The following is a 27,575-nucleotide window of genomic DNA, read 5'->3' as shown; positions in this document are numbered from 1 at the left end:
CCCTGTTTTAAGAGCTGTGGAAACCCCACAGGGATCAGCTGCCCTTGGATAATCCCCACTCCCTGGGTTGGGTGCTCTCCCCTGGGTGCTGAGCTCGGTGCTTTTCACCCTCCCCTTGCTGCTCCCTGAGGTCTGTGCTCCTGATCTTGCTCCTGTAGGATCCCTGAGGTGGGGGAGGCAGCTGCTGCTGGAATTTGGGATGAGCAGCTCCATCCTCACCCCATAACTGAGCAGGTTTGGGTGCTCACGCTCTGTCTCAACAATCTGCTGCTCTTTCTGTGGCTCTTCTAAGAATCCCCCTCAGTATTTCTCCTGCTGGAGTTACAGCTTTGGAGCTGGAGCCCTAAACCATGGACTTTGTTCTGTGAAAAGAGGTGAAAGATCTGCCAGGGCTCCTGTGTCTGGCAGTGCCAGAAACAGTCAGATCCCTCCTCAGATCTCTGCTTTTCCCTAATAGCAGATCAAAGCTTCCCTCAGCACCGAGGCATGTGCTGCAAGCAGCAGCATTTGAGTGCAAATCACAACTGCTGAGAAGGGGCTGGGGTCACCTTGAAGCATGATCCTGGTCCAAGGGAAGTATTTCCAGCCGGGTTTAAGTAAATAAAGTTATTTTGCCCTCATTTCTTCCTGCAGCTGTGGTGCCTCTGCATTTCTGGGGTCCATCTGGAGGAAGATTTGGCCATAACACCCCAAGATTTCCCAAAACTACTCCTAGAAGTTAATGACAGACTAGATAACTAAAGATTTAACCATTTCAGGTCCAAGTTGGATGGGGTTTGGAGCACCCCGGGCTGTGGAAGGTGACCCTGCCCATGGAACTGGCAGATCTTCGATTTCCCTTCCAACCCACCCCAATCTGTGACTTTGGCTCCTTCTCTGGACACCTTTCAGCAAAGGATGAAGATCATCAAAGATCTTCTGCAGCCAAAGAACGAAGGGCAGAAGCTTTTGGGACACGGAGCTTGGCTTGGTCACTGCAGAGCTGGGCCCGTGGCCCCTGACCCACCTGCAGCGCTCCAAACGCCACCTCCTGAAGGTCCAACATCTCCTGGAGCTGCAGCACCGAGCAGGGGCTCTTTGAAGAACCAGAGTGACTCGGATCCAGTGGCAGGCACTGCTGCAGCTTCCCACAGTGAATTCCAGAGGATCCTGGGGTGAAACCTGCAGGAGAGGAGGAGAGGATGAGCAAAGTGTCCCCCATGGTGTTTCCCTCCGCACAGCACAGCCCTGGGGCCAAGAATGGGAACTTGGGGGTTGAGGAGCTCACCAAGAAGCTGGAAAAATGTTTTTTTCCTGAATTTGTCTTGGGATGAGAAGATCAGCAATTGAAAAACTCCTCTGGTGACGTTTGTGGTGCTGTGGAGAAGGTGAAGAGCTGGTGGCCACACAATCTTCTCCTCCACATCCCAGCCACCAAAAGCAGGTTGGATTTTTGCACTGGAATTTCTCACTGAGAAAAAAAAAAAAAAAAAAAAGAAAAAAAGAAGAAAATATTCCAGGCCTGGAATTCCTCCCCATGATGGGTTTGGGTTGTATTTTACAGAATTTCTTTACCTTTAAGCACTCCCACTGCTGCTCTGATGAACTTTCCAGGCTCCACAGGGCAGGGGGGTCCTGGGGAAATCCCGCTGCAATCAACTCCAAGAAGAGATTCAACATCACGGGGGTTTAGGTGGAAACAGTAAACTTGATTTATTGACAAAAAAACCTATTACATTTATTCCTTTATTACACAGGTTTAAAATATTTAAAAATAGCTCTTATGGGCATTACACTTAAATTTTATGACATGTTTATTGGACTTTGAAGAAATGTACAATACGGCATTTGACACTATATTTTAAAAAGGGCCTTATGTACTAAAAGTTGGGTTTTTTTTTTTTTCCATAGGTTTTATTTTTCTTATCAACATTTGTTCAAGTCAATATATATTAAGGGGAGGAGGGAAATAAAATTACACAAAAAGAAGGTCTGCAAATACAAGTAGTAATTTTATTGCAATATACCGTAGCTAAGTGGTCTGGGGGGGATTGGAACAGTTGGGAGCTCAGTACAATTACAACACTGTGGAATTCAACAGAGGCAATTTTTATTATTTTTTTTCTTTTTTTTTTTTTTCATCTTCTTCTTCTTCAAGCAGAGAAACCAAAGGGGAAAAAAAAAAAAAAAAAAAAGCTCCCTTGATGAGAAAATGAGAAAATTGAGAACAGAATCCCATGACCTGGGCAGACACACAGGTGTGGACAAATATCAGAAATATCAGGATATGGCTTTGCTGGGATGCGCAACCTTTCCTGCCCTTCCCGCTGTTGCCAAGGTGACCGAGAAGCTGAATTCCTTATTTATTATCCTAAATTCCTTTTCACTGCTCTGCTGCCCGGAGTCTGCAGTTTTTAGGGTAGCACCTTCTGGGGTTTGTTTTTTTTTTTTCAATTCCCTTAAGTGGGAGAGAGCACAGGAGAAGAAGGGAGAGGGATGGACACGGCTCCTCCAGGCCCCAAAAAGCACCGCCGGGCATCGCCGCTCCCTCCAGCACGGCTTTGCCTCCCTTCCTCGGGTGCTGCTGCTCTCAGTTTGGGCAGGAGGGAGGAAAAGACATCATATATAGGCTTTTTTTCACAGTAAATGTGATGTCTTTTCTTTGGTGGTGAAAAATCCCCCTTGAGCTGAACGCTCCAGGCCGAAGAATAATAATTTATAAAAAACCCCACCTTGCAACAGTTATTTTCCAGCTGAGAGACCTGGAGAAGGAAAACGGGCAAGGAGGAAAAATAAATGGGAAAAGAAGAGGGTGTCAGCACGTTGTGAGCTGTGGAAGGAATAAAAAAAAAAAAAGTGGGAAGAGCAGGAAAATTGCAAATTCCCCGGATTGCTGGGCGGGCAGCACTGCTTCAGGACACCCAACATCTACATAAATTAGCACCACAAACGTTCAGCCACTGAGGACAATCTGCTCTGCTTCCAGCCAGGAAAAGACATGGGTATCGTGGGAAAACCAAATAATATTAATAGTAATAATAATATTAATAGTAATAATAATAATAATATAAAAACTTGTAAGGACATTTAATGTTTTTTTCTACACGGGCCCATCCAAGGAAGGAGAGGAGCAGGATTTGGACAGAAGAGATAAGAAGGTGCCATGCATTTATCAGCAGCCAAAATCTGCCTGAAAGTGCCTAAAAAACCAAGTGGGAGATTGGCCAGTGGCAGGGTATCCCCAGTGTTGGGTTAAAGTTATCAGATAGCACCACAGAGATATGTAAAAATAACTATAAAAAGCACCTTTCTTCTTATTATTATTTTTTTTTTAATTTTTTTTTATTCTTGATATTCAGAGAGGACAAATGGATTTCCCCTGCCACTGGGATCTGCCACTGGGAATGGATTCAGGTTTAATTCTTATCATTTTAAAAGGAATGCTGAAAGAAAAAAAGAAGAAGAAATTTAAAATGTGGGTGTTAAGCAAGTGGGTGAAAAGGCAGAGACTCAATGCAGATCCTGCTCTTAGATCAGGGGATTTGTAGGGAATTTGTTAAAAAAAAAAAAAAAGGCTTTAATTTCTTCATTTTGAAAGGAATCATTCCAAAAGGCATCTGTGGCTCAGGGGGCTGGTTTGCACCTGATCCTGGGGGTAATTCCAGTCCCACTTTGGGGCTGGGAAGAGGCAGAAGTGGGGCCAGGAGCTGCTGTCTTCATTCCCAGCTGGAAGCTTGGCTGGGATGGGGTGGCTTTAATACAGACAAGGTCACTTGCGTGGTTTGAAGGCGGAAACATTCCAACATTTCAAATAAAATACGACACAAATATTTACTCACAAACATACAAAAATAGAAGCACCTTTAAGACACGGCAAAGAGATGCCCAGTGTGACCTTGAGTCAGCACTTTGGAAAACGTGGAATGAGGCAAACTCAGCGGAGGAAACATGGAAAATTCTGGAATTGGCCATGCTGGAGCTGATCCAAACCTCGTGGAAGGCAACAAAACCCCTCTGAGGAGCTTCAGATCCAGGACTGCCGGGACTTCAACATCAAGCTGGACGAGGAATTTCAAGTTTTTTCCATTTTTTTTTTCCTTAGGAACAAACAAACGCTTCCTGGTGAGAAGAAGAGGAGGAGGAGGCAGGAGGAGTTTGCTGGAGGTGGGCTCAGCTCGGTGGCCGTGGGGCAGCAGCGGTGGCAGCAGGGACAGGGCCAGGTCTCCGTGTGTGGCTGTTGGTCATGAGATTCCATATCCATCCTGGGAATGGCTGGGGGGGCACAGAGGGGCTGGGGCAAAACCAGGGACACAACAAAATAGGTGGGGGAGGGAAAAAAAAATAATAACCCATCGCTGTCCAGTTTCAGACCGTGCACGTGACGAGGAATTCTTTTTTTTCTCCTTTTTTTTTTCTTTTTTCTCTTTTTTTGTTTTTAATTAAATGGCGCAATGAGGTTACGAGGTTGCTCATTTGGAGACTAGGTTCAGGTGGCTCTTTTAGCCCAGGAAGCAAGCTGGTCCCACCTCGAATCCAAATTTCTGTGCCGCTTCTCCGAAGTCATTGAACATGATGTCGACTATGGGGACCTGCTCCACTTTGGGCGTGTTGATTTCCAGGATGGTTTTCTGGTAGCCCTTCCTTGCCTGGAATGAGGGAAAGAGGAGCTCTGAGGATGCCTCCAAGCCAACAGCACAACTGAATAATCACCACTCCGCTGGGAATGTGGTGTTGATTTTTGCTGGGAATTTTTTGGACCCAAGTCGGAGTCACCACCCCCCGAACAAATTTATTTGCATGTTTAACACATGTGCTGAAAAACCCTCGGGAGATGCCCAGACCTTGGAGCAGAAGCAGATCATGACACTCTAACTCTGCTCCAGCACATTTCCAAGCTGGAATGGGAGCCTGGAAAAGCTGGAGCTGTGGAAAGGTTGTTTTCCCTCCCCCAGGACACACCTGGCTTGTTGGGCAAATGGTAGCAATTTAATTTGAATATATTAGTGAAATGATCATGTTTAAAGTTTGGTGGAATTCACAAGGTGCTGCTGTCTTTTTATCATGCCTGGTGGCCACGGAGTTGTTTCCAAAATATAAATAATTATTAGAGGAGCAGAAGTACCCCCTGAGGGCGTACAAAGCTGCACAAACAAGAGAATTTATGGAGCAGCTTTGGGCTCTGCCTTTCCCTGTGATTTGTGTGGCTCGGGAGAACAGGCTGGAGCACAGCTATGAGAAAGGGCTGAAAGTTCAAGGAAAACATATTCAGATTAGGGGAAGAACATCAGCCCTGGCTTCAGCAGCCTCCCCACTACAGCAGCACCTCTGTGGCAACCCCGTGTGGGGCAGCCCAACCTCATCTCCACAGCGTAGGGCTCAATCCTGGAATAATTTAGGGTGGAAAAGACCTTTAGGATCATCGAGTTCAACCATTTACCCAGCACAGCTGAGCCCAGCAATTGGATGGGTTGTGGCACTCACTCCCGAAAAAGACATAAAAGCACCTCTAAACTCCTGGTGGAGCCCTCTGAATTCCTACTGGCCTTTTTATGGGTCTGAGAGTCAGACGAAAATCATCTTTAATGTAGAGAATCAATTGTAAACCCCAAACTCCTTTAAGTAAATAGATAAATCTCAAATATCCCGCCTGTGCTTTGGGCAGCACGATCTGCCAGGGCAGCAGATTAATCCAATTTATCTGCCCAAAAGGTAGAGGTTTTCAGGAGGCTCATCCACTTTAAAACGTGCAACACGTGGTCCTCCAGCAAGCCTGAGATTCACAAGGGGAAGGGAGGAGAAGGCCCTTTTCCCCAGGGATGTTATGTCAGCAGGAGACACAAAAAACTTGAGGATAAACTTCTCCTGAGTGTTTCCAGAAGGGGGCTGGATGCCCTTTCCCTCTCCAGGAATGTGTTAAAAGTTCTAATCTGATTTTCCTCATTGCTCCATCAGTAAAAAATCTGTTTGTGCCAGAACAGAAGCGTTTCAATCTCGAATTACACGAGGAGCTGTTTCTGTCAAACATCTCCATCCTTCTGTCCCGTGGGCTCCAAGTGCTGCAGTTCCAGAGGGTGGGAATTATTCATGTTTTTACACCAGCAAGCTGGGGCTCAAAATAAATGCAGGCAGCACCTGCTTTGCCAAATTTTTATCTCCTCAGGGCAGAATTTTCAGAGTTTAAACCCAAATCAAGCATCCAAGAGGAGTTAGAAGAAAAGGGAGGACGTGAGGCACCTTTGGAAATTGTGACTCTGCTTGTGCACCCCATGAGCAGCACAGCCCAGAGCCTTCCTGGGCCTGCAAGAACAAAAATTCCAACCAAGCCCTTCCTGCTTTGCCTCCCAGAATTCCCCAAAGCAGTTACAAAGATCCCTATCAAACCCTGCAAATTTTCAACCCCAAATTTTCAGAATTCCTGAAAGCAGTTACAAAGATCCTGCAAATTTCCAACCCAATCTCCAACCCCAAATTTTCAGAATTCCTGAAACTAGTTACAAAGATCCTTGTCAAATCCTGCAAATTTCCAACTCAATTTCCAACCCAAATTTTTCAGAACTCCTGAAAGCAGTGACAAAGGTCCTCATCAAACCCTGCAAATTTCCAACCCAAATTTTCAGAATTCCTGAAAGCAGTTACAAAGATCCTCATCAAACCCTGCAAATCTCCAACCCAACCCGGCGCCCTCGCTCTCCTCTCCCCGTGTGAGGAATTGGGGGAGAGCAAAAGCAGGGAGAGGCTTTTAAAAAATCAAGCAGCACTTTGAGGCAGATAAATTGGATTATTCAGATCGATTTGACTTCTGGAGGTGCTGCAGCTTCCCCTGACTTCCAGCAGGATCACGGATTCCCAGGGAATCGTTTATTTCCAACTTAGAGAAGAGCGCCATGTCTCCCATGTTAAGGACAACCCTCAAGCACCGGGAATTTGGGAGCGATCTGCTCTGGGGAAGATGGTGCTGGTGAAGCAGGGGAGGGGACAGAGGTGTCCCCGAGGTGTCACCAAGGTGTCCCCAAGGCCAGGAGCCCCCACGTACCGCGCAGCCATCGAGGGCAGCCCGGATGTAGGGGTTGTTGTCGTAGGACATCTCCTCGTCGTTGGAGCCCAGGAAGCGGATGGCCTTGTCGTAGCTGTTGGTGGTGGCATCGTGCCAGGCCACCGACTGGTAGCAGTTGTAGGTGATGTTCTGGCGGGCCGAGGCGCTCAGGAGACGCAGGAAGGTCATCTGCACCACCCCGATGGGGTTCCCGTCCGAGTCCACGTAGGAGAGCTGGGAGAGGGGGACATGGGACAACACTGGGCAGTGAGGGACAGGGAAACACAGCTGGGGGCTCTGGGGGACACCAGTGTCACCACAGACACTGCTGCTGAGCTGGGGGCTCTGAGGGACACCAGTGTCACCAACACAGCCACTGCTCCTGAGGGACACCAGTGTCACCAACACAGACATTGCTCCTGAGCTGGGGGCTCCGAGGGACACCAGTGTCACCACAGATGCTGCTCCTGAGGGACGCCAGTGTCACCAACACAGCCACTGCTCCTGAGGGACGCCAGTGTCACCACAGACACTGCTCCTGAGGGACGCCAGTGTCACCACAGATGCTGCTCTGCTCACCCAGGAACTTTTTGTTCTGCTGGATGGGGTGAGGGTGTGAGCAAAAAAATTAAATCTAAGGAGGGAAGGGAAAAACCAGACAAGGGGATTTCAGCCCTGGTTGCAAGAAGGTGGAAATTTGGGGATATGTCTCAGGATTAAGCCAATATTGAGCTTCTGTGGCAAATTTCTGTGAGGGTTCAGAGCTTTATTTTCCTGTCCTGTCTGACACGAATTTCTGACTGCTGGGGGTATTTTGTTCTGCACACACTGGGGTGTTCTCCATTCGTTTTTCCTGGGGGTTGAAGCAATCCTGGCCCTGCTGATGACAACTGGGGGCTGCCCTGCTTGGAAAAGCTCAGCTCAGGTAAAGGGAAAATGGATTTGCTGCCCTGTTGTGAACACAGTTTGTGAATCCCAGTCTTGCGCACTGGGATTTGCTCCATTCTGCCCACCAGGCTCCTTTTTCTCCCACGCAGGAGAATTTATTCCTACAAAAAACAAAATTATTGAAACCAAATCCCAGCACTTGGGGGATTCAGGACTTTGTGGGACTTTCACAGCCCACAAAAGGAGTTTTTGCAGGTATGAAGTGACTGTGCTTGAGGTGGCATCTCCAAACCACCACCCTGGGTGGACTGAGAGTTTCTTTAGACACAACCAGGAACAAAACCCAGGCACCCAACCAGCGTGGATTTCTTCCAGGTACCACCAACCCTCGAGTTGTGGTGCAGGCTGCAAACAGTAGAAGAGATTCACAACCACAAGAAAACACTGAATTAAAAGAGATAATCCAAATAAACAAAGATACCAACCGGTTGTCAGGATGCTGCTGCACTGTCCTCCTGAGAGTTAAATGTGACTGACCAGGAGAGAGCCACGCATGCCAGGAGGAGCTACCAGAAAGCCACCAGCGCGTGGAAGGAAGGGGACAAAAAATGCCAAGGACTTGTCACACACCCAGTGTGGCACTGCAGGAGTGACTCTGATTTGGTTTTATTTCAAACCAGTGCTTGCTTTGCAGCCGGGCTGCCTTTTAAGGGCTCTTTTGCTGTTCAGCCTGTGCAGATTTTGTGAAGCCCCGTCCCAGCTTTCCAGCTGGAGCCACTGGGAGCTGGTTTTGGGCACAATGTTTGCTCAGTTTGGGAAAATCCAATCTTTTCCTCTTTTCTCTGTGCTGGCAGGTGTCATGTGGCTGGGAGGATGATGATGGGATGATGATGATGATGGGATGGGCGCAGGCCTCATTAGAGCTGCAGGGAGTTGTGTGTAACACACACAGAGAAAACATCTGGAAGCCTCTTATCCCCACAGCTCTGCATCCTGAGGAAAGGTGAGGAATTGGCTCCAAGGGCTCTGCAGGATTGATTAATGATGGTGTGGGAGCATCAAACCCAGCTGGTTTGGTTGCATGTCATATTTACTGCATCCCTCTCACTTCAGGTGTCTCCAGAAGAAAGGCAGCATCTGCCCAGCTGTGCATCCCAGAGCCCCTGGCAGCACTGGAAGTTCTTCCCCTCAGCTTTGGGGTTCCCCAAGGGTTCAGCCCCTCAAGACACCAGGACTTTCTCCATAGAGTAACAGGAGCAGAGTTACATCCAGAGGGGAGCTCAAACTCCTTTTGATTCTGCCCATCCACACACAAAATTCAGCTGAGGCAAATGCCTCCTCAATTTACCAATCTCATGGTTCCAAGTACTGACTGAGGCAAAATCAGAGCTCATCTTCAAATAAATAAATAAATAAAACTTTTATGGCCTGTGGGTTTGACTGTTTTGTGGTTTGCTTAGGTAGGTCTTCCACATACTGGTGGCTTTTTTATTTTTCCAAACAGAAAAAGCAGGACAGGTAAAAAAAAAAAATAAAAAAAATGCAGGAAAATGACAACACAAAAGGATGGAACAAAGAGCTCCAAGTAGCACCAGAAATGTTTTTATCTAAAAGAGAATAAGCCCTAAGCTCTAGGCTGGCAACTGAGCCTCTAAGAGAGCTGGGAGAAAGAGAAGCAGGGGAGATGGAGAAGTGGAGGTACTTGGAACATTAACTGATGAAGTGCTCTGTAATTAAGCTATGAGTAGCTGCCCTCCAAGGAGCCAGGAGGCTGCAGCCTTGGCTTTGCAGCCTGGTTTGATGGTGCAGAGAAGCCCCAGAAGCTGTGTCCTCCTTGAGGGCAGGATCAGAGCAAAACGTGTTTTAGTGGCGATGGAACGCGGCAAATGTGGGAAACAACGCAGGGCTTGGGTTGTTTGCCCTTTAAGGTGGAAGCTGGGGCACTGCAGGGGTGGGGACAACTCAGCGGGACACAGCAGAGCATCTCCTGCCCCTGGGCAGGCTGCTTTTACCCATGGAATATTTGCCTGTTCCCACATTCTCCTGGTTTGACTGAGCTCGTCACGTGCATCCCGCTAATTCTACAGGAACTGATGGGCCAGGGGACATTTCTGGGGCTTGAGACACAAATCTGACATCCCTGCCCAGCCCTGGGTCTCTGTGGGGATGAGCTCCCCACAATGTGCCTGTCCTGTTACCAGGTAAGAAACCAGTTCCTGGTTTATGCCTTGCTGACATCAACGCCTTGTTTGATCTTAAAACAGCTCTTCCCCCGTGAAAAAAAATTCCTTAATTGTGACTCAATCAAATTCCTTTCCACTAGGCTTGGCTGGAAATCTTCCTTTAAATAAATGACTCTGGGGTCAGCATGGGAGTCCCCAGCGTGGCTCATCTCCACATGGGGACAAAATCCACCCTCTGGGGCCAACCTGTCCTAGAGAGGCCAGAGATGTGCAGCTCCTCCCCTGGGTCCCAGCACCGTGCCCAGCTCGGGGCTGGAGCAGCATTTCAGGGATCTCTCAGCTCTTGGGGTGAGGCTGCACTGCTGGGGGACGGCAGCAAGGGGACAGCAACATGGGGACACCCGAAATGGGGACTCCAGAGGAGACAGCAACAGCTCTCCCTGTGGGATGGAGAGTTCCCAGAGGGATGCAGCTCTCCCTGTGGGATGGAGTGTTCCCTGTGGGATGGAGAGTTCCCTGTGGGATGCAGAACTCCCTGTAGGATGGAGAGATCCCAGAGGGATGCAGCATTCCCTGTGCGATGCAGCACTCCCTGTGGGATGCACAACTCCCTGTGGGATGGAGTTTTCCCTGTGGAATGCGGCACTCCCTGTGGGATGGAGAGTTCCCAGAGGGATGCAAAACTCCCTGTGGGATGAGGCATTCCCTGTGGGATGCAGATCTCCCTGTGGGATGCAGATCTCCCTGTGGGATGGAGCATTCCCTGTGGGATGGAGCTCTCTCTGTGGGATGGAGCATTCCCTGTGGGATGCAGATCTCCCTGTGGGATGCAGCTCTCCCTGTGGGATGGAGCATTCCCTGTGGGATGCAGCTCTCCCCGTGGGATGGAGCATTCCCTGTGGGATGCAGATCTCCCTGTGGGATGCAGCTCTCCCTGTGGGATGCAGCTCTCCCCGTGGGATGCAGCTCTCCCCGTGGGATGCAGATGTCCCCGTGGGATGCAGCTCTCCCTGCGGGATGCAGCTCTCCTGCAGGGCTCTGTGCAGACAAACCTGCCCCAGGGTCCCCAGGGTGTCCCCTTCTAACCCCGGGCAAAGCTCAGCTCCCCATTTCCCACCCAGGCAGACTGAAACAAAGCCCCCACAGTGGCTTTGGGGTCTCTCTCAGAATTCCACCTTAAACGTCTCCATGTGCCCGGGAGGGGGGTTAGTCCAGCATGCAGAGGGCAGCGGTGTGGCCATACCAAAGCAGGTGACAAGCTCTGATTCAGGGCCAGGGTTAGCCACTTACCAAGGACCCCCGCTTGTATTGACTATACCATGTGGAAGGCTGTTCTTTGGGCCAACGAGCCATTTTACTCTGTAAAATATGACAGGGGGTTAAAGGAAACAGCAAGCACCAGGATGCCTCTTACCAGTTTACCGCGCTTGAATTCACTGAACCACGAGCCTGGGTTTTCCTTGGGCCAGGAAGTAATTCTAGCCTAGTTTGTGGAAAGCAAGGAGGGAAGAGAGAAAGAAAAAAAAAATCAAAATTAAAAAGTTTACTTTCATTCCAGAGTCTGCATGTCTTATTGAAACTGTCCAACTTGCTTTAAAATGTTTTTTTTTTTTTAAATTTAAATCTTTATACATAGTAATGAGAGCAGAAGGTGGCTCTGAAGCAGAGGAGATGGAGTGGTGCTGCTCTGGCACCAGCCTCCTTTGCCTCCTAGGAACTTGGGATGCAAATCCACCAGTGGCAGGAAAATTAAAAGTAAAGACAGAGAGGGAAAAAGGAAGCATGGATGGGAAAAGGTGCATTGGTCTTCGTGTGGAGGGCAGTGCTGGTGCTGGAGAAGCCTGGTGCCTCTCTCGTGCCAAATCCAGGTGCTGTGGGGCTGGGAAAGGCAAAGGACGTGATGAAGGAAAAGCCTCTGCCTGCCTGAGGTGCTGGACACACAGCATGGAGCTCCAGGTACCCAGAGTGACACAGGGGTGGCCTGGACAAGGAATCAGCCATCAGAGCATCCTTCAGGCAGCCCCAGCTCAGCAGCTGAGTCAGAGCACAGGAAGGAGGATGAAGGATGGCTGCTCCCTCAGCTTCCCACAACGCCCTCATCTGTGCTGGAAATCTCTCCTAAAGCAGCAGCCCAGCTGCAGGTGACTGGGGACTGTCCTGCCCTTGGCAGGATGTGACCTGCAGAGCAAATCCCAGTGTTTGTGCTGGGGGAGGGATGAGCTGAGAGGAGCCGTGGCTGAAACTCTGCTGTGGCTCATCACAAACCCACCCAGGGCTGGGGTGGTGGCTCTTATCCCTCTGGGTGGGAGAAGTTTTTTTCTCATGGATCCCAGCATGAAATTTGTATTTTGAGGAGTTCTGCAGCTCCACAGAGCCTCTCACAGAACCAGCGCAGCAGGAGCTCAGGGCCCTGCAAGATCATGGCCAGACTCTGCTTTTTGAGCTGTCAAATGTTGAGGAAAAACACAGCTCACTGATGCAGAGCAAGAGGAAATCCATCTCCTCTTTAAACAGCCCCAAGAAAAACTCAGGGAGGATTTATGTGGCGTGGGGTTTGTGCTGTGCTGACACACATTTCTGGTGGATGAAATGCAGCAGGAGAACAGCTCAGCTTTGTCACAGCTGGAGCACAACTGTGACACTGGCACAGCTCCCCCCAGGCTGAATTGTTGTGTTTCTGCTTGGCCAGTGCCACAGCTGGTCCCCAGGCAGCAGGAAGAGCAGCTCTGGAAAACAGAGTGCAGGCACACAGGACAAAAATGATGGGTATGGCTGAGCTAAGAGCATCATTACACAAATAACTCCATCAACCTTGTGCAGCGGTGCCAGGGAGAGCTCTGAGCCCGCTTGCAATCATTTAGGATCATTTACCCACAAGGAACAGCAGGAAAAATGACAGCAGGTAAACATTTATCTGCCCTGCCTGGAGACACAGGGAGGGGAGGGGAGTCGGTGGCGTTTGGGCATGCAGACAGTGGAGCAGGGCTGTGGAAGGGAATGAGTTAAACAGAGCTCCCAAACCCTGCACCAACACACACCCCTGCCTTGGACAGCAAAGTCCAAAAAAATTAAGGTTTTAGCATTTATTATGCCTGGGAAACCATCAGAGGTTTGTCCCAAATCACAGTTTAAATCTGATTTGTCAAGATATTCCGTATTATTGTAGAAGGTAATGTTGTGTAACAAAGGAACATTCTGGATCTGTGATCCTTCCTTGCTGCTCTTCAATTGAATATTCACATCAGGAAACCATCTACCACCAGGACAGAGGGGAAAGCAAAGGTGGTGTGGACTTACTCCTTCAGATTTCTTGTCAGGGAAGATGCAGGTCTCTCCACCAGCCGTGAAATTACAGTAAACTTTGAAAGAGTCCCTGGAACACCCCTGGTTGGGATCAACCCAGTATTCACCTGGATGAGGGGAGAGAAGGGAAGAAAGGATCAGCTCAGAGGGCACTTCAGCAGCCCCCTCATCTGGCATGTTTCACCTCTCATGGGTGGTTATTTATATGCAGTTTTTGAAAGCTGGTCATGCCCTGGTGCCAGCTGAAGAAGGTTTTTCATCCCATATCCCCATTTTTAGAACAGAATATTGCAGCTGGAAGGGCTGTCCACTGATATCCAGTCCAGCTCTACATATTCCTTCCCCACCAGCCACATCCCCCATGGACTCCCCAAATTCCTGCTCTTCCACCCCTCCCTTCTGTGTTTAGCTGGAAACCAGAATTCCCCACATTCCCCCTAGCCTGGGACACACCATCTGGGAAATCAGGGTGGCAGAGCTGCAGGTCCTTGCAGGTGCGTGCTGGGTTGTGCTGAGTGCCCAAGGGGTGCTTCATCTGCTCGATTTCCAGTTTCAAGGAGTTCAGGGAGCCAAAAATCTCCTCCATGCCATCAGCGTAGTCCATGTAGTTGTCGGCATTGCCGTCATCCAGCAGCTGGCTGGCATCAATGTTCCTCCTGGTCCTCTTGGCAGCCTGGATGGGCAGGGGCTGGATGACTTCTCCAGGAGGACCCTGATTTTTTGGGGGAAAAAAACAAAAGGCACAACGTCTTATTCCACTGGGAAAAGGACAAGAGAGATGAACAAAGCAGCAACATCCCAAAATACACACTGGACGTGGAAAACAGCCATGGATGGTGCTGATAAAACCTCTGGCTTCAACATTTTCCACCTTCCATTGTCCTCTTCTACCTTCCCTTGCTCTCTTCCCATCAATAAATCCTCCCTTCCCATCCTTTCTCCCCCATTGTCTCCAAGAGATTCCAACCCATTGCTGGGATTGGAAAGGAATCTTTGATTTGAATCTTTGCCCAGAGATTTTTCTGCTTCCCAAATTCCAGCACCCATGAAGTCTGAACCTCATTTCATCCTTCACCTTATGGGTTCTACTTACAGGAGGCCCTGGGGGCCCAGGAAGACCTGATTCACCCTTTGGACCTGTGGGACCCTGGATGGAAAAACAAGGGACAATCAGGAGTCACTCAGGAGAATTCACCTGGTACTTTTATCACATCCCAAACATTATTTTAACTAATGAAACTTCATTTTTGTCCCTTCAGGCACACAAGAGGAGTCTCCCTGTACCCACACCCCAGGTTATATTTGGTTATTTTTGGTGTTTAGGTGAAAGAAAAGATCAAACACCTGGAGTTGCAGTCAGATTTTTCTAATGCTTCCTACAGAATGCATAAAATGCATGAAATCTAACTCTCCCAACCAACCCAACAGTTCTGCAAGTCAAATAAAATCTTCAAATTAATAAAACATCGAATTCTGGATGGCAAAAAAGACACTACGAAGTTGCCCAAAAGAGGAATTTTTAGCTGCCTGCACAGCAGGTCTGCACCACGAAGCTCCAGAGTCTCATTTCTCACCGAGTTCTTCACTTTCCAGCTTCCCACCTCCCGCTTTTCACGGGCTATTTTTAATCCCCTCCACTCTCCAGCAGCAGCTTCTCTCCTCAGGACTAAGCACGGGATTGCTCCTTGTGATCTCGGCTGCTCTGCCCTTTGGGAAGTGCAGCTGAGGCGCAGAAAGCTTCCCCAATTATCATTGCTGGGCTTAGGCAGAGTTTGCTAAGTCCTCCCAGCTAATTGCATTCATTTTGCTGATGAGGGGAGGCCCAGCTTGTCCTACACTCAACAAAAACCCCTCAGCCTCTTCCTTTAGCTGTGGCCATACTCACTGATGAGCCTTTAGCACCTTTGGGACCAGGTGGACCCTGTGGAGAGACAAATACAGAAAGGAGTCAGCCCATTTCCAAGCAGACAGTTCAGAAAGGGAATTTTAAACAAATTTACTCCCTTTCTGTTTCCGTTTTCCTCATCCCCTTCAGCTGGGTGTTGCTTTTATTTGCCAACAGACAAAAAGCTTTTGTGGCAGAGCTCCACACTCCTGCCCACACAAGCTGCTGGGTGATTCCTGGAACGTGGGGCTGATCCCACTCCGTGCTCAGGACACCCAGCTGGGCACCCCAGGGTAGCACAAGGCCTCTGGGCATCCAAAAAAAGGGATAAAATCAGCAAAAAAGGGCAAGAAATCCCCGTGGAATTGTGGGTGTCCCAAAAGAAAGGGGGAGGGAAACAGGGTGGGACGATTTCCCTGTGCCCATCTCGCACATCTTCAGCCCATCTCCCACATCTTCCCACTTCCAGCACTCCTGGAACTCATCCAAGGGTTTTTAAAGGGCTCAGCCAAAAAAAACCCCATTGTGACCAATATCCTCCTACAGCCAGGGTAGTGCTGGGCATTTCTGGGAGCACCAAAGTGGCTCCTGAGGGCTCCCAAGGAATTCCAAGGTCATTGGTTGTCACCTACCGGTAATCCTGGGGGCCCTGGAGGTCCAATGGGTCCAGAGGGACCTGTGATACCCTAAAAGATAACAGCAAAATAACATTGATCTGCAATTCTGCCCTAAAATTACCCATCCAACCCCTGTTCACAAGTGAGCACCCAGTTTTGGGGGATTCCAGTCCAATCTGGAGCTTCACCTGGTTTTTAGAGCATGGACAAGGAATCTCCTACCTCATTTAGGCTCACACTTTTAAAAATCAGCCCTTCAGATGAATATTTAATGGCACCATCCCTCCAAGTCTATTCAACTCTTTCATAGGACCCCTGAGAATCTGCTTCCCACTAAAACGGGTCATTTTGGAGCAAATCCATGTTTCACACGCAGAATAAACCACATTAATACAGAAAATATCCCTCAAAAAGTGCCAAGGATCTCCTGCCAGGGTTGCCCATCTCTGCTATGCTGCACCTCCTCCAGGGTGCAGTGCTCCAAAGCACGTTCCAGGAAGGTTTTAGGGAATGTTTACCTGCTCTCCTTTGGGTCCTGCTGAGCCCTGGGGGCCTGGGAGGCCTCTGTCACCCTTTTCTCCCTGCTCTCCTGGTGGTCCAATGAGACCAATTAAACCTGGGTGACCCTGGGGGAAAACAGCAGATGTTGATTAGGATTTGTGGCTGGAGAGGGCAAAGACATTTCTAGATCCGACCCCAAATATCTGAGTGAGGTGAGAGGAGTTTGTAGCAATCCCTGGCACGTGGAAGTGGCAGAGTGGACAAAAAGAGGAGATTTTTATAGCAGAAAATGCTACAAATATAGAAAGAACCTCTGCACTGGAGCAGCTGCTCATTCCTTGGGGTTATATAAATATATATATATGACAGAAATGTTTATAGGGTGGAGAATCACCCCAAAAATGGAGCAGGGCTCTGCACCTCCACACTCCCCCACTACTCAGCTCCTTGGGGCACACTCAGAGTGCTCCAGCTCTCCTCTGAAGCTGCCACTGGGGCTGGTGACACTCCCCAGCCTCGTCCTGCCAGCTGCAGGACCCCTGTGCAGTGCCATGTGTCCCCCCACACCCACCAGGGATGAGGCAATGGGATGCTGAGTGCATTCTCACCTTCTCCCCTTTAGGACCAGAGTCTCCTTTCAGACCAGGCAAACCCGGAGGGCCCTTTGGGACACAGGGGGAAACAAAAGAGGGAATGAATTCATGTCACACTCATTCATCCAGCTCAAAAACTCCTGGGATTGGATGCTCTGGACATACCATTGGGCCTGGAGGACCATCTGGGCCAGGGGATCCTGGGAGACCTTGTTCACCCTGTAAAAAAGTGCAATTCCCTCATTCCCAGTGACAGCAGTGCTCCCAGCTGGGAATATTCTGATTATTCACCTGTGCCAGGGAAGGTTTGTCCTGGCTTTTCACAGGTGGCAAAAGCAAAAGGATTTGTGTTCCTTCCATGTTCAAATCTCTGCTGGAAAAGGGACTTTGTGGGTCAAGGAAAATCACTCCTGGAGAGTGGCTGAAGACCCAAGGCTCAAATGAAACATGTGGGAGATGATATTCACCATTCCATTATTCCCATAAAATGTATTTTATCTGCTGTCAGGCATTCCAGCATGGACAGAACACTGGGAAAAGGCATCTTCCAGGCAGGTGGGATACAGGAACAAACCTGAGCTTCCTCAGCCTGGGAATACTCACAACTGGGCCAGGAATCCCACGAAGGCCATCGGGGCCAGGCTTCCCTGGAGCACCTTGGGGACCAATGGGTCCAGTCTTCCCAGGAGGTCCTTCCAAACCAGCTTCCCCCTGGGTGAAGAGGCAGGGTGTTGAATTTGTGTTGGGATGTCAGATGATTTTGTGAGATGGTGCCAGGATGTCATGGAGTGGATACAGATCCATGCAAAGCACTGGAAATGAAACTTTCTGCTCCTTGATTTTCCTGCTGCTCCCTCCACCTCAGGCACTCTCCAAACTGCTTCAGTTCCCAGCCTTGCCTGAATTCCAGCAGGAACCACCCTTTGGCTCTGAGCTCTCCTGGGTTCAGGGACACCCCTCCATCCACCCCTCCTCCCTCCCCTGTGCTGCCACAAGGGGATCTGTAATTTCCAATGCCATCTCCATTCCCCCAGCACTCCCACCCAAACAATCCCAGCCCATGAATGCTGCGTTTGCCCTGGGAAAGGACACGGGGCTCTGCACACCCCCATTATTTACAACACATTACATCGCCAAATATAGCACTTGGATGTTTCAAACCAGGCAAAACATTCCCCTGACCTTACCAAGCCTTAATTATCTCCACAGAGCTTGTTAAGGGCTGAAACATAAGCTCAGATTTGAGGCCACTGGCCCCAAATCCAGACTAATTTGTTGTAACACACAGCAAAATCAACTCCCTGCCTTGGCAGAGGCAGATCCTCTTGGACTAGCAAGGACACAGCACAAGTGAAATCCCATTCAGCTCTCACCTTGGCTCCTTTCTCTCCTTGCCTTCCTTCAGGACCAGCTGGACCAGGAGGGCCCTAAAGAAAGCCCAGAATAGATGGAAAACACAGTTAGATCCTGCTGATCTGCAACGGCCCATTGGAATTAGCAAAACGATGCTCCGGCCCCAGGGAAGGAGACAAAATGGAGACAAATATCCCTGAAAAGCTTTTTAAATTAGCTCCTTGCTAAATGAATCCCTGGGTTCTGCCAGCAAGGCAAGAAGAGCCGCAGTACCTCATCCTTGCATTTTCTTTGGGCTGTTAACATCTTAAAAAAAAAATCCATGGGATTTGCTTGGCAGCTTCCCATCAATTTCCAACGGCTGTGGATGGTGCATCATTTTATTTTTTTTTTAATTATCAGATGTTTCACACGGTATTTACACAGCATTTATTGTAGGCTTGGTAACAGCACGAGTTTTAAAAAGTTAATGGAAATGCTTTTGGGAAAATCTTCCTAGAAAACCAACTCACCCGTTTTCCAGGGGGTCCAGAGGGGCCTGGCTCTCCTGTGGGCCCAGGGGAACCCTGCAGGGAGAGAGGAGAGGGGAACAAGCCATGAGTGCCCCACCCATGGATGGATGGATGGATGATGGATGGATGGATGAGGGATGGATGGATGGATGAGGGATGGATGGATGGATGGATGGATGGATGGATGGATGGATGAGGGATGGATGGATGATGGATGGATGGATGGATGGATGGATGGATGGATGATGGATGGATGGATGGATGGATGGATGGATGGATGGATGAGGGATGGATGAGGGATGGATGGATGGATGGATGATGGATGGATGGATGAGGGATGATGGATGAGGGATGGATGAGGGATGGATGGATGGATGGATGGATGAGGGATGGATGGATGGATGGATGATGGATAGATGGATGGATGGATGGATGATGGAAGGATGGATGGATGGATGATGGATGGATGATGGATGGATGATGGATGATGGATGGATGGATGGATGACACAGGAGCAAATGAGATCCTCAGTGGGCAACTCCCTCTGGGAAATTCTGGTGGGAATGAGAGGCTCAGTGTCCCTGGAGCTGACACAGAGCCACGGGCATTGTGGGGAACAGCTCTCATCTCTCCCGGTACTCACAGTCTGTCCAGGTTCACCATCATCACCTTTGTCACCAGGGGGGCCGTCTTGACCCTAAAATGGAGGGAAAAAGGAACAAGGAGGAGTTTTTAGGGTGTGAATGGTGCTGAGCAGAGGACACACCAGGGGAGCTGCTGGGGATGAGCAGCACAGTTGAGCTTCACCACCCCAGGAGCAGGAAGCTCTGTGAGACCAACACTTACAGCTGGGCCAGGCTCTCCAGGAGGACCAGGGTCACCAGGGAAACCAACTGGACCCTGCAAAGAGAGAAGAATATTCCCAAGTCAGGGATGTTGCACCTGGAGAGCACCAGTGACAACATGGGGAGCCACCCTATGGAGTAAAACCCCAATTTCTACAACCACAACCCCTCTTTGCAGCTGCAGCGTTTTCACCCTGTCCCAGCCCATCCAGATCTGCGTCCTGGCCACCAGAGCTCCGAAAACAACGCTGGGACTTCATCCCAGCTTGTCAGAAATCCTTTGGCTGGGTGACAGCAGAGTCCTCCCAGCTTTGGGAACGTGCAGATTGGAAGGTTTTGCTTTTGCAAATGTGTGACATTTTGCACAGGAGGAGCCTCTCAGAGCATTTAATGACTGAAACACTTCAGCATTCTTCCCCATACAATGTCTGTCGGGTGCTTCACATGATTCCAGGAGCAGCCTGCAACCCATCACTGATATCCCAAATCCCATCTGTTAGGAGGGATGACTAAACTCCCCTGCCTCCTCTGCTTCTTTGTGCCATCTTGCCTTATCTCATCATACATTTCAGGCATCAGAGGAGCCTGCAAGATAAGCCCTGTACCATTGTCCCCTGGTAAAATCAGCAGAGCTCCACTGGCTCCAGCAGAGCTGTAGAGATCAGCAGCAGCAGGGAGCTAGGTGTGCAGGTACAGCTCCCAAGCCCAATAAATCTCCTTGATCCTATTTTGGAAGCTCTGCTCTGGTGCAGAAGACCTTGGAAAGCCATAAACACCAAGTGACCCTACTGCAGCTCCTCTCCATGGGGTGAGATTCCTGATAGCCTGCAGAAAGCACTGAGAATTCCAGTATTTCTGGGAAATATGGTACAGCAGGGTCTTTCCCTCATCAGCACCCTAAGGAAGGGGGCTGAGATCATGGATCACCAGGGGAACAATTCCATGGTTAGGAAATGAGTTTAAATTTCCACAGATATCTCTGGGAACATCTTTTCATGCAGAAATCTCTGCTGGCAAGGCAAGGAAAGACTGAGGGGGTACTTACAGGGCTGCCTTTGGGGCCATCATCACCTGGTGGGCCTTTGGGGCCAGGTGGACCAGCAGCACCAGAGGGACCTGCTTCCCCCTTTTCACCTCTTTCACCTTTAGGGCCCTGTAAAGGAAAACAACCTTTTATTTTCAAGGAAAAAACAAAAACCATACTGATCTCTAATTATCCTTTAATCAATTCTGAGCAAGAAGCTCTATTTGTGTCTCCAAACACCAGGACACGATTTAACAGTCCCTTCCCACAAGGACTGAGTGGTGCTCATGGTGTTCAGTCGTGGGTAGCCCAGATTTGGTGACTAAACGTGATCCTATAAATACCCAGGAACGTGGCAATGTGTCATCAATACCCAAATCCAGGACAGGCCTGGTTCAGTCCCTGCTGTCCCATCCACATCCACACCTCTCCAGCACATCCATGCCTCTCCCAGGGGGCACTTACCGGCAGGCCAACCTCGCCAGGGAGACCAGGCTCACCAGATTCCCCAGGTTCACCCTGCACATGGAAAAAAAAAAAAGTTGGAAATATTCACATTTCTGCAGGGGGATGAGTTTTCTGCTGGCACAGCAAAGCCGCTGCATGAGTGCTGCAGCAAACTCCTGCTTCAGGCTCGTCCGGGTGCTTTACCTTCTCTCCTACTGCACCAGGATTTCCTATTCCTCCAGGAGGACCCTGTGGACCATCTGCTCCTGGTGGCCCAGATGGACCTCTGGGTCCTGGTGGGCCTGGTGGGCCCTGAGAGAAAAGGAGGATAAATTTCAGATGGGTTTCTCAGAGCCATGTCCGTGGTGAAATAAGAAATTTGGAAGCCCCTTACCATCTGCCCAACGTCACCCGTTTCTCCCTTCTCCCCAGGTGGTCCAGGCAGGCCCTGTGGAGGTGCAGAGGAGGAATTTTAGCTGGGAACATGTCAGGTGAGCCCCAGCTCTCACCACCCTAAACCCTCCCTGGATGCTGCAAATTACCTGCAAGCCCACGGGGCCGGGGGGACCAGGGAAACCTCGGGGTCCTTCGTCACCTTTCTGACCAAAGAGGCCTTGCTGTCCTCGGGGCCCGGGCTCTCCATCAGCTCCCTGCAAGGACAGGGTCTGATCAGCCCAGGACAGACGTGGGGACACACCAACCCCATCCCACCACGCCCTGCTGGTGTTGGGCAGCAGCAGTGCCAGGCAGGAATCATCCCAGTGCTTCCCAGGAGGCTTTTTGGGGGAAAAAAAAGGGACTTCTGCTAATAGGGGGGAATACTCACAGCAGGACCAGGCTGACCAATTGGGCCCTGGGGACCAGTGGGGCCTGGGGGACCCTGTGACAAAAAAAAAATAAATGTCAGTGTTAGGAGCAGAGTGACAAATTCACCTGGAAAAGGGGAATTCCTTCAATACAATCTCCATTAAAGCTGCATTAATTCCCAAAAGAAAGGTGGAGAACAGGGTCAGGCCTGCCTGGGCACCCCAGCATTCCTCAGCCCCGGCGCCAGTGGAGAGCAGACTCCTCCAAACACATTTTCACTGCAGCAAAGCAATGTCAGCACTCAGCCCTGACTCCTGGGTAACTCATGTTCCTCAGGCTCTGGGCAGCACAAAAAGGGTGTGGAACTGGAATTACCACAGAATTACAGGATGGTTTGGGTTGGAAGGGACCTTTAAAAATCTCCAAGTCCACCCCTCTGCCATGAGCAGAGACATCTTCAACTAAATCAGAAAGGGAACTTCAGCCAAAGACCCAACTTTGATGGCAACACTGCTCATGTTTCACAGATATTTCCATGCTAAGTGGGTGATGTGGAAATATCTCAGTGTTCCTGGGAGCTTGAGGCTCTCACTCTTTTTTTACATCATGTGGGTATTTGATGAAGCACAGAAGATGAATCAACATTAGAAAACGATATAAATTTAATTTCTATTTCCAGCAAGTCACACAACAAACCAGACTCAAGACCAGCAGCTACAGCAGAGTCCCCTCCACTCACCTGCTCCCCCTTGTCACCCTTGCTGCCCTTCTGCCCAGGCTCCCCGATCTCACCCTGCCAGGAACAAAGGAACAACATTAATCCATCACCACTTCCACATCTCAACAGCCCTGAGGGTCTGCATCCTCATCCCAAATCCCACAGGGACTGAATGGATGGGTGGGCTGAAGAATTCCAGAGATTTGGCCTCTCCAGGTGCAACCAGACCCTTTTCCACCCTACAGTTCCTCAGCTGCCACGCCAGGCACGAAGCTGCATCTCGCAGACCCTTTGAGCAGCCACGAGGGATTTGTCCCAACTGATGTTTCCCGGGAACCCTCCACTCCAGAGGGGCTTAATGAGAGAGGGAATTAATTTGGAGAGGCTGGGCATCCGTGGCCAGGCACCTGCAACAGGTTTGGGGGAGCCAACCTGGATTTCAGGGCATTTTGTGGCTCCAGCAGCACATCCCACCCTACTGTGGGATGCACCACGGTGGAAACGCTGCCCAGCTCCTTGCCAGAGTGACCCCAGGCAGCAGGAGCTGTCCCCACCTTGTCTCCATCCTCTCCAGGAGGTCCAACAGGACCTGCCGGGCCCGGCAGTCCCACGGGGCCCTGGATGCCATCCCGGCCAGCCGGTCCTTGGGGACCCTTCTCTCCCTGGAAGCAGAAAAACAAGCAGGTCACACACCCAGAGCTCTCCAACCGAGCCATTACAGCCCATTAAGGTTTTATCCAGCTGCTAACGACTCCTGGCTGGATGGGCAGGACAGCAAAGCCGCTTCCAGCTGATATTTCATCTGTGCTCCTTGTCTGAAAGGAGACAAAACTTCTGTCTTGAGGGATAATGAAAAGAACAAGCAAATGTAAGCAGTGAATACCCAGATCACAGCTGCAATTTCACTGCTACAGCAACATAATCTGATTTAATCTGAACCCTCTGCCATCCCTGCCTGGATGACAAGCAAGACCCCAAGTAATTTTTCCTCCCACGAGCCAGTTTTTGCTGATTCTGCTCCTGGCTGCCCCAGCTGCTCCCTCCCTGGCTGACCCCCAACTAAGGGGGGTTCTCAGGAGGCCCATCCTGAGATTCTGGACAAATAAAACCACCTGAAGCGAATAAAACAATCTCTGTGTCAACATCTACTTCTACTCCTTTGAGCAGGAGTTTTCAATCAAATTTGTTTGTTTACAGGAACTGAACAGTGAATATTTTCCAGTTTCCTCATCCATGATTAAATTGCATCTGAATCCTGGGTGCTCTCCTCTAAATAAATTAGATGCCACATAAATTGCCTATTCATCCCTGCCCTGACTGACACACGCTGTAGGTACTCAGCAGGACAGATGTTCCTGAAACTGATTCACCAGGAAATTCTCGCCTCTGGATCAGCTGCTGGAGTTTCCAACAAACCAGCAAGCGTGGCTGATAAACACTTCTGATATCAATGAGCCACCACCAGAGCAGCCTGACATCACCAAAGCCACCTCTGGCTCCTTCTGCTGATGGGGCTGGCTCAGTTCTCTGCCCACAGGCCTGGCCTTCGGCTGGTTGTCACCAGCAGGTGACACAGGCTGTGTCACCTTTCCAGCCCCCAGGCCTTCTCATTGCCTGAGGACACTTCAGTCCCTGGGGTCACAGCCATGCTTGACAGGGGTGTCACTTGAGCAGCTGACATTCAGTGGTGTGATGTGCTCAAGATGAGAAAATTCCTTTCTGATTGAACTTTATATCCTTATTTTTTTATGCTTCAAATCTCCACAAGGACTGGTTCCACGCTCAGCTCCCTGCTGCACACATCTCCAGCTGCCCCACAACTGTTCATCTTCATACTGGTACTTACTGGGGCTCCCTTTTCACCTGCAGGTCCTGGAGGTCCCTGAGGGCCGGGTCTCCCTGGCAATCCTATAGGGCCAGCTGATCCTGCAGGGCCACGCTCCCCAGGAGAGCCCTGTTGGGAGGAGGAGGAGGAGGAGGAAAGGAGCTTTAATTGCAGTATCAAACTTCACCCATGCCCAGACAGAGAGAAACCCAAGCTCTTCATCCATGTTTCTGCACGTTTGATGGGATAACTGCCACGTGAAGAGTTGGTACCACCAGCCCAAGGGGCCATGCAGATTGTTTTTTAAAATTAAAATCCCTGGAAGGGCTGGATTCTCCTCTGGATGGTGCAGAGAGCTCAGCTCCTGGGGACACATCAACAGCCTGGAACAAGAGCATGAGCCACTTCACAGCCAGCAGGGAGGGTTGGATGATGAATGTTTCCTTCCAGGGATCTCAAGTGGAGACAACTTCCAGAGGGAAAGCAGGTGGATGAGAGACAAAATCCTGGATGTTCTGAACCCCTGCAGTTCCCTCCGCCTGTCATGTACATCCACAGCTGACCCCACCAAATGACTGAGCTGTTACATGCAGGGCTTGTAAAAGAAAGGAACATGCAGGGAGTCGTCAGGAAAATCAGGATAAAGCCTGGAGCTGTGACTAACCCTGGCCTGGCCCTGCCAAGCTTGTAAATGGTGCTGCCTGCAAGGACAGGGATACTCACGGCTGGGCCTGGGGGGCCTGGGGGACCTTCGTTGCCTTTCAGCCCTGGAGAACCCTGGAGGAAGGAAAACAAAGTTATGTGGGGAGGTGGACAACTGGAGCAGCTGGAAATCCAACAACTGGAGCAGCTGGGGATCCAACAACTGGAGCAGCTGGGAATTGTCCAGCTGGGGGGACCCAGCAGCCCCTACTCACAATGGGGCCGGGGAGGCCTCGTTCTCCAGGGAACCCTCTCAATCCAGGGGGACCATCCTTCCCTGGGAGGCCAGCAGGACCAGGATCCCCCTGCAAGGACAGGGAGAAAGAGCTGAGGATCTGCTCATTCCATGGAGGCCCGGCTCCTCTCCTCAGCCTCCAGCTGGGACGAAGCAGGGGCTTCATTTCTTTTCTGAATCATCTTCTCCGTGTCCAGGGAGGGACAGGCTGCAAGGAGGGGGATTCCAGTCCCTACCTTGGTCCCTTCTTTGCCAGTGAGACCAGGAAGGCCTTGTTCTCCTGGGGGACCTGGGGGGCCGGGATGGCCTCGCTCACCCATGGGTCCAGTCTCACCAGTTGGACCCTGGAGAAAAACAGCCAGAGAAAATGGGGTGGGTGTTGGCAGAACAGCTGAGGGAGGGAAAAGTGCAGGGTGTCACTTCAGTCCTTTGGGATGTAATGGGATGGAAGAGGTGCCTTTCGGTGCCGGCAGCAATCCCTGGAGACATTACCCCTCTGGCATCTGTCCTGGAAGTGGCCAGCATCACCCTCGGCGGACTCATGGCACTGGGAACCTCTGGATTGAGCCCAAATTTCACCCAAACGAGATGCTCCCACTACAACTATTCTGCTTAGCTTTTCCTTTTTAATTGAAAACTTCCTAAGCACTCTCCAAGCCTGCTGATTCCTGCTCGGATGGGGCATAAATAATGCATGAGGCTCGTACTCCCTGGCAATTACCGGCTGCCTCCGTGCCCTGCGAGGGCACTCAGGGTGACAAGTGTCACAGAGGGCTCCCCAGGGGCTCGTTTTTGGGAGGACAAAAGCCACATGCACAAAGCCACGGTGTCCCTGCCCGCTGGTGGCTTTGGGGACGGGGCTGTAACTCATGTCCTGCTGCAGGGGGGCCACTTAGAGCACGCAGAGCTCACTCAGCAGCCACAGATCACAGCAACTACACCCAGCAGAGCCCCACCAAATTGCCACCGAACCTAATTTGCACTTGAGAAGACAGACACGGCCGTCAGGGGATTGCCCCTAATCAGGGAATTTACAAATCAGGGACTTTATGGTGTCATTAAAGAGGACAAATTAATTACTTTCTAATTAAAGAGCTGCTCCCCAGCAGCTCAGGGAAGAAGGCTCGACCCAAAGCCAGTCCTGCTCAGTGCAGGCTCACTGCAAGCTTCCCACAGAGCTGGAGGTGACTGAAAGCAAACCAGCCCAGCTCTGCCAGAACCTGGCAGCACTTCAGATGAAAGAGGGATGATTTTCCTCGCAGTGACATGGAAGAGCACTCTGGCATCACGTCTGCTCTGCCCTGACCACCAGCAGCTGCACAGCCCTTGGAGATCTCATTTAACTCCCTGGCTGCTTCAGGTCTTTGAGCTGGGTTGTGTTTTTCAGATGTTTTGTGTTGTTCAGCTGGGTTGTGTTTTTCAGATGTTTTGTGTTGTTCAGTTGGGTTGTGTTTTTCAGATGTTTTGTGTTGTTCAGCTGGGTTGTCTTTTTCAGCTGTTTTCTCACCCTACACCGGTTTTACACCGGGGTGGTTGTGCTGATCTCACAGGAACCACCTCATTTACATGGGTCTAAACCCCATCCCAACCCCTCAGCAAGGTGAGCTGGGGCCATGGGGGGATCTCACACCTGCCTCAGGAATTTCAAAGCCACCGGACAAGGCTTTGCCTTCCCTGGACTGGAAAAGGAGTCCCTGCTGCACAAGCAGCTCCAGTTGAACCAGTAAAGACCAGTTGCAGGGGTGAGCATTTGCTTCTTACCTGAGGCCCTACGACACCAGGGGGGCCTGGAGGGCCAGTCTTGCCTTGGAAACCCTGTTAGAGAAAAGGAAAAGACAAAGAGGTGACACTTCTGCCAAGGATTCCTCCTGTGAGGGTCACACTGCCACCAACTGTTCCTCCCCCAGTGAAACCCCTGACCAGGGTGGGCACCCCAAAGAAAAGGAAATAAGAAATCAAACAGAAAGTGGGAAAAATGTCCTTGTGCATTTATAAAGGGTGAAACTGAGGAAGAAGAAGGGATTCTCAAAGCTCGGCCCTGCTGTTTGGATGGAGCTGCTGTGGTTTGGCCATATATATGTATATCTATAAAAATCTGTTCCGCTCATAAAACCATGGAGGACAT

At 50.2% G+C, this 27,575-nt stretch overlaps 1 protein-coding gene across 1 annotated transcript in view; it reads right to left on the bottom strand.

Annotated features, from left to right (window-relative positions):
- The window catches only part of COL5A1 (collagen type V alpha 1 chain), a 135,672-nt gene that overhangs the window by 5,807 nt on the left and 102,290 nt on the right, over nt 1–27,575 (bottom strand). Inside the window, exons 38-68 of the mRNA XM_038156249.1 lie at nt 27,212–27,265; nt 25,687–25,794; nt 25,431–25,520; nt 25,237–25,290; nt 24,535–24,642; nt 23,243–23,350; nt 22,710–22,763; nt 21,990–22,043; nt 21,706–21,813; nt 21,558–21,611; nt 21,368–21,475; nt 21,182–21,235; nt 20,738–20,845; nt 19,694–19,747; nt 19,491–19,544; nt 18,848–18,901; nt 18,356–18,409; nt 17,586–17,693; nt 17,148–17,201; nt 16,998–17,051; nt 16,407–16,514; nt 15,904–15,957; nt 15,272–15,307; nt 14,480–14,533; nt 13,840–14,098; nt 13,381–13,493; nt 11,374–11,442; nt 7,013–7,246; nt 1,555–4,625; nt 1,268–1,450; nt 1,007–1,161 (exon numbers count right to left, since the gene is read on the bottom strand). Coding sequence (XP_038012177.1) covers nt 4,479–4,625; nt 7,013–7,246; nt 11,374–11,442; nt 13,381–13,493; nt 13,840–14,098; nt 14,480–14,533; nt 15,272–15,307; nt 15,904–15,957; nt 16,407–16,514; nt 16,998–17,051; nt 17,148–17,201; nt 17,586–17,693; nt 18,356–18,409; nt 18,848–18,901; nt 19,491–19,544; nt 19,694–19,747; nt 20,738–20,845; nt 21,182–21,235; nt 21,368–21,475; nt 21,558–21,611; nt 21,706–21,813; nt 21,990–22,043; nt 22,710–22,763; nt 23,243–23,350; nt 24,535–24,642; nt 25,237–25,290; nt 25,431–25,520; nt 25,687–25,794; nt 27,212–27,265 — 2,568 coding nt within the window. The 3' untranslated portion in view covers nt 1,007–1,161; nt 1,268–1,450; nt 1,555–4,478. The remainder of the gene's footprint in view (nt 1–1,006; nt 1,162–1,267; nt 1,451–1,554; nt 4,626–7,012; nt 7,247–11,373; nt 11,443–13,380; nt 13,494–13,839; nt 14,099–14,479; nt 14,534–15,271; nt 15,308–15,903; nt 15,958–16,406; nt 16,515–16,997; nt 17,052–17,147; nt 17,202–17,585; nt 17,694–18,355; nt 18,410–18,847; nt 18,902–19,490; nt 19,545–19,693; nt 19,748–20,737; nt 20,846–21,181; nt 21,236–21,367; nt 21,476–21,557; nt 21,612–21,705; nt 21,814–21,989; nt 22,044–22,709; nt 22,764–23,242; nt 23,351–24,534; nt 24,643–25,236; nt 25,291–25,430; nt 25,521–25,686; nt 25,795–27,211; nt 27,266–27,575) is intronic.

The sequence above is a fragment of the Motacilla alba genome, chromosome 17 (genome assembly GCF_015832195.1).
Source record: "Motacilla alba alba isolate MOTALB_02 chromosome 17, Motacilla_alba_V1.0_pri, whole genome shotgun sequence".
Lineage (NCBI taxonomy): Eukaryota > Metazoa > Chordata > Aves > Passeriformes > Motacillidae > Motacilla > Motacilla alba.
The sequence above is the reverse complement of the archived record's forward strand: the minus strand, read 5'-3'. Positions and strand labels throughout refer to the sequence as shown.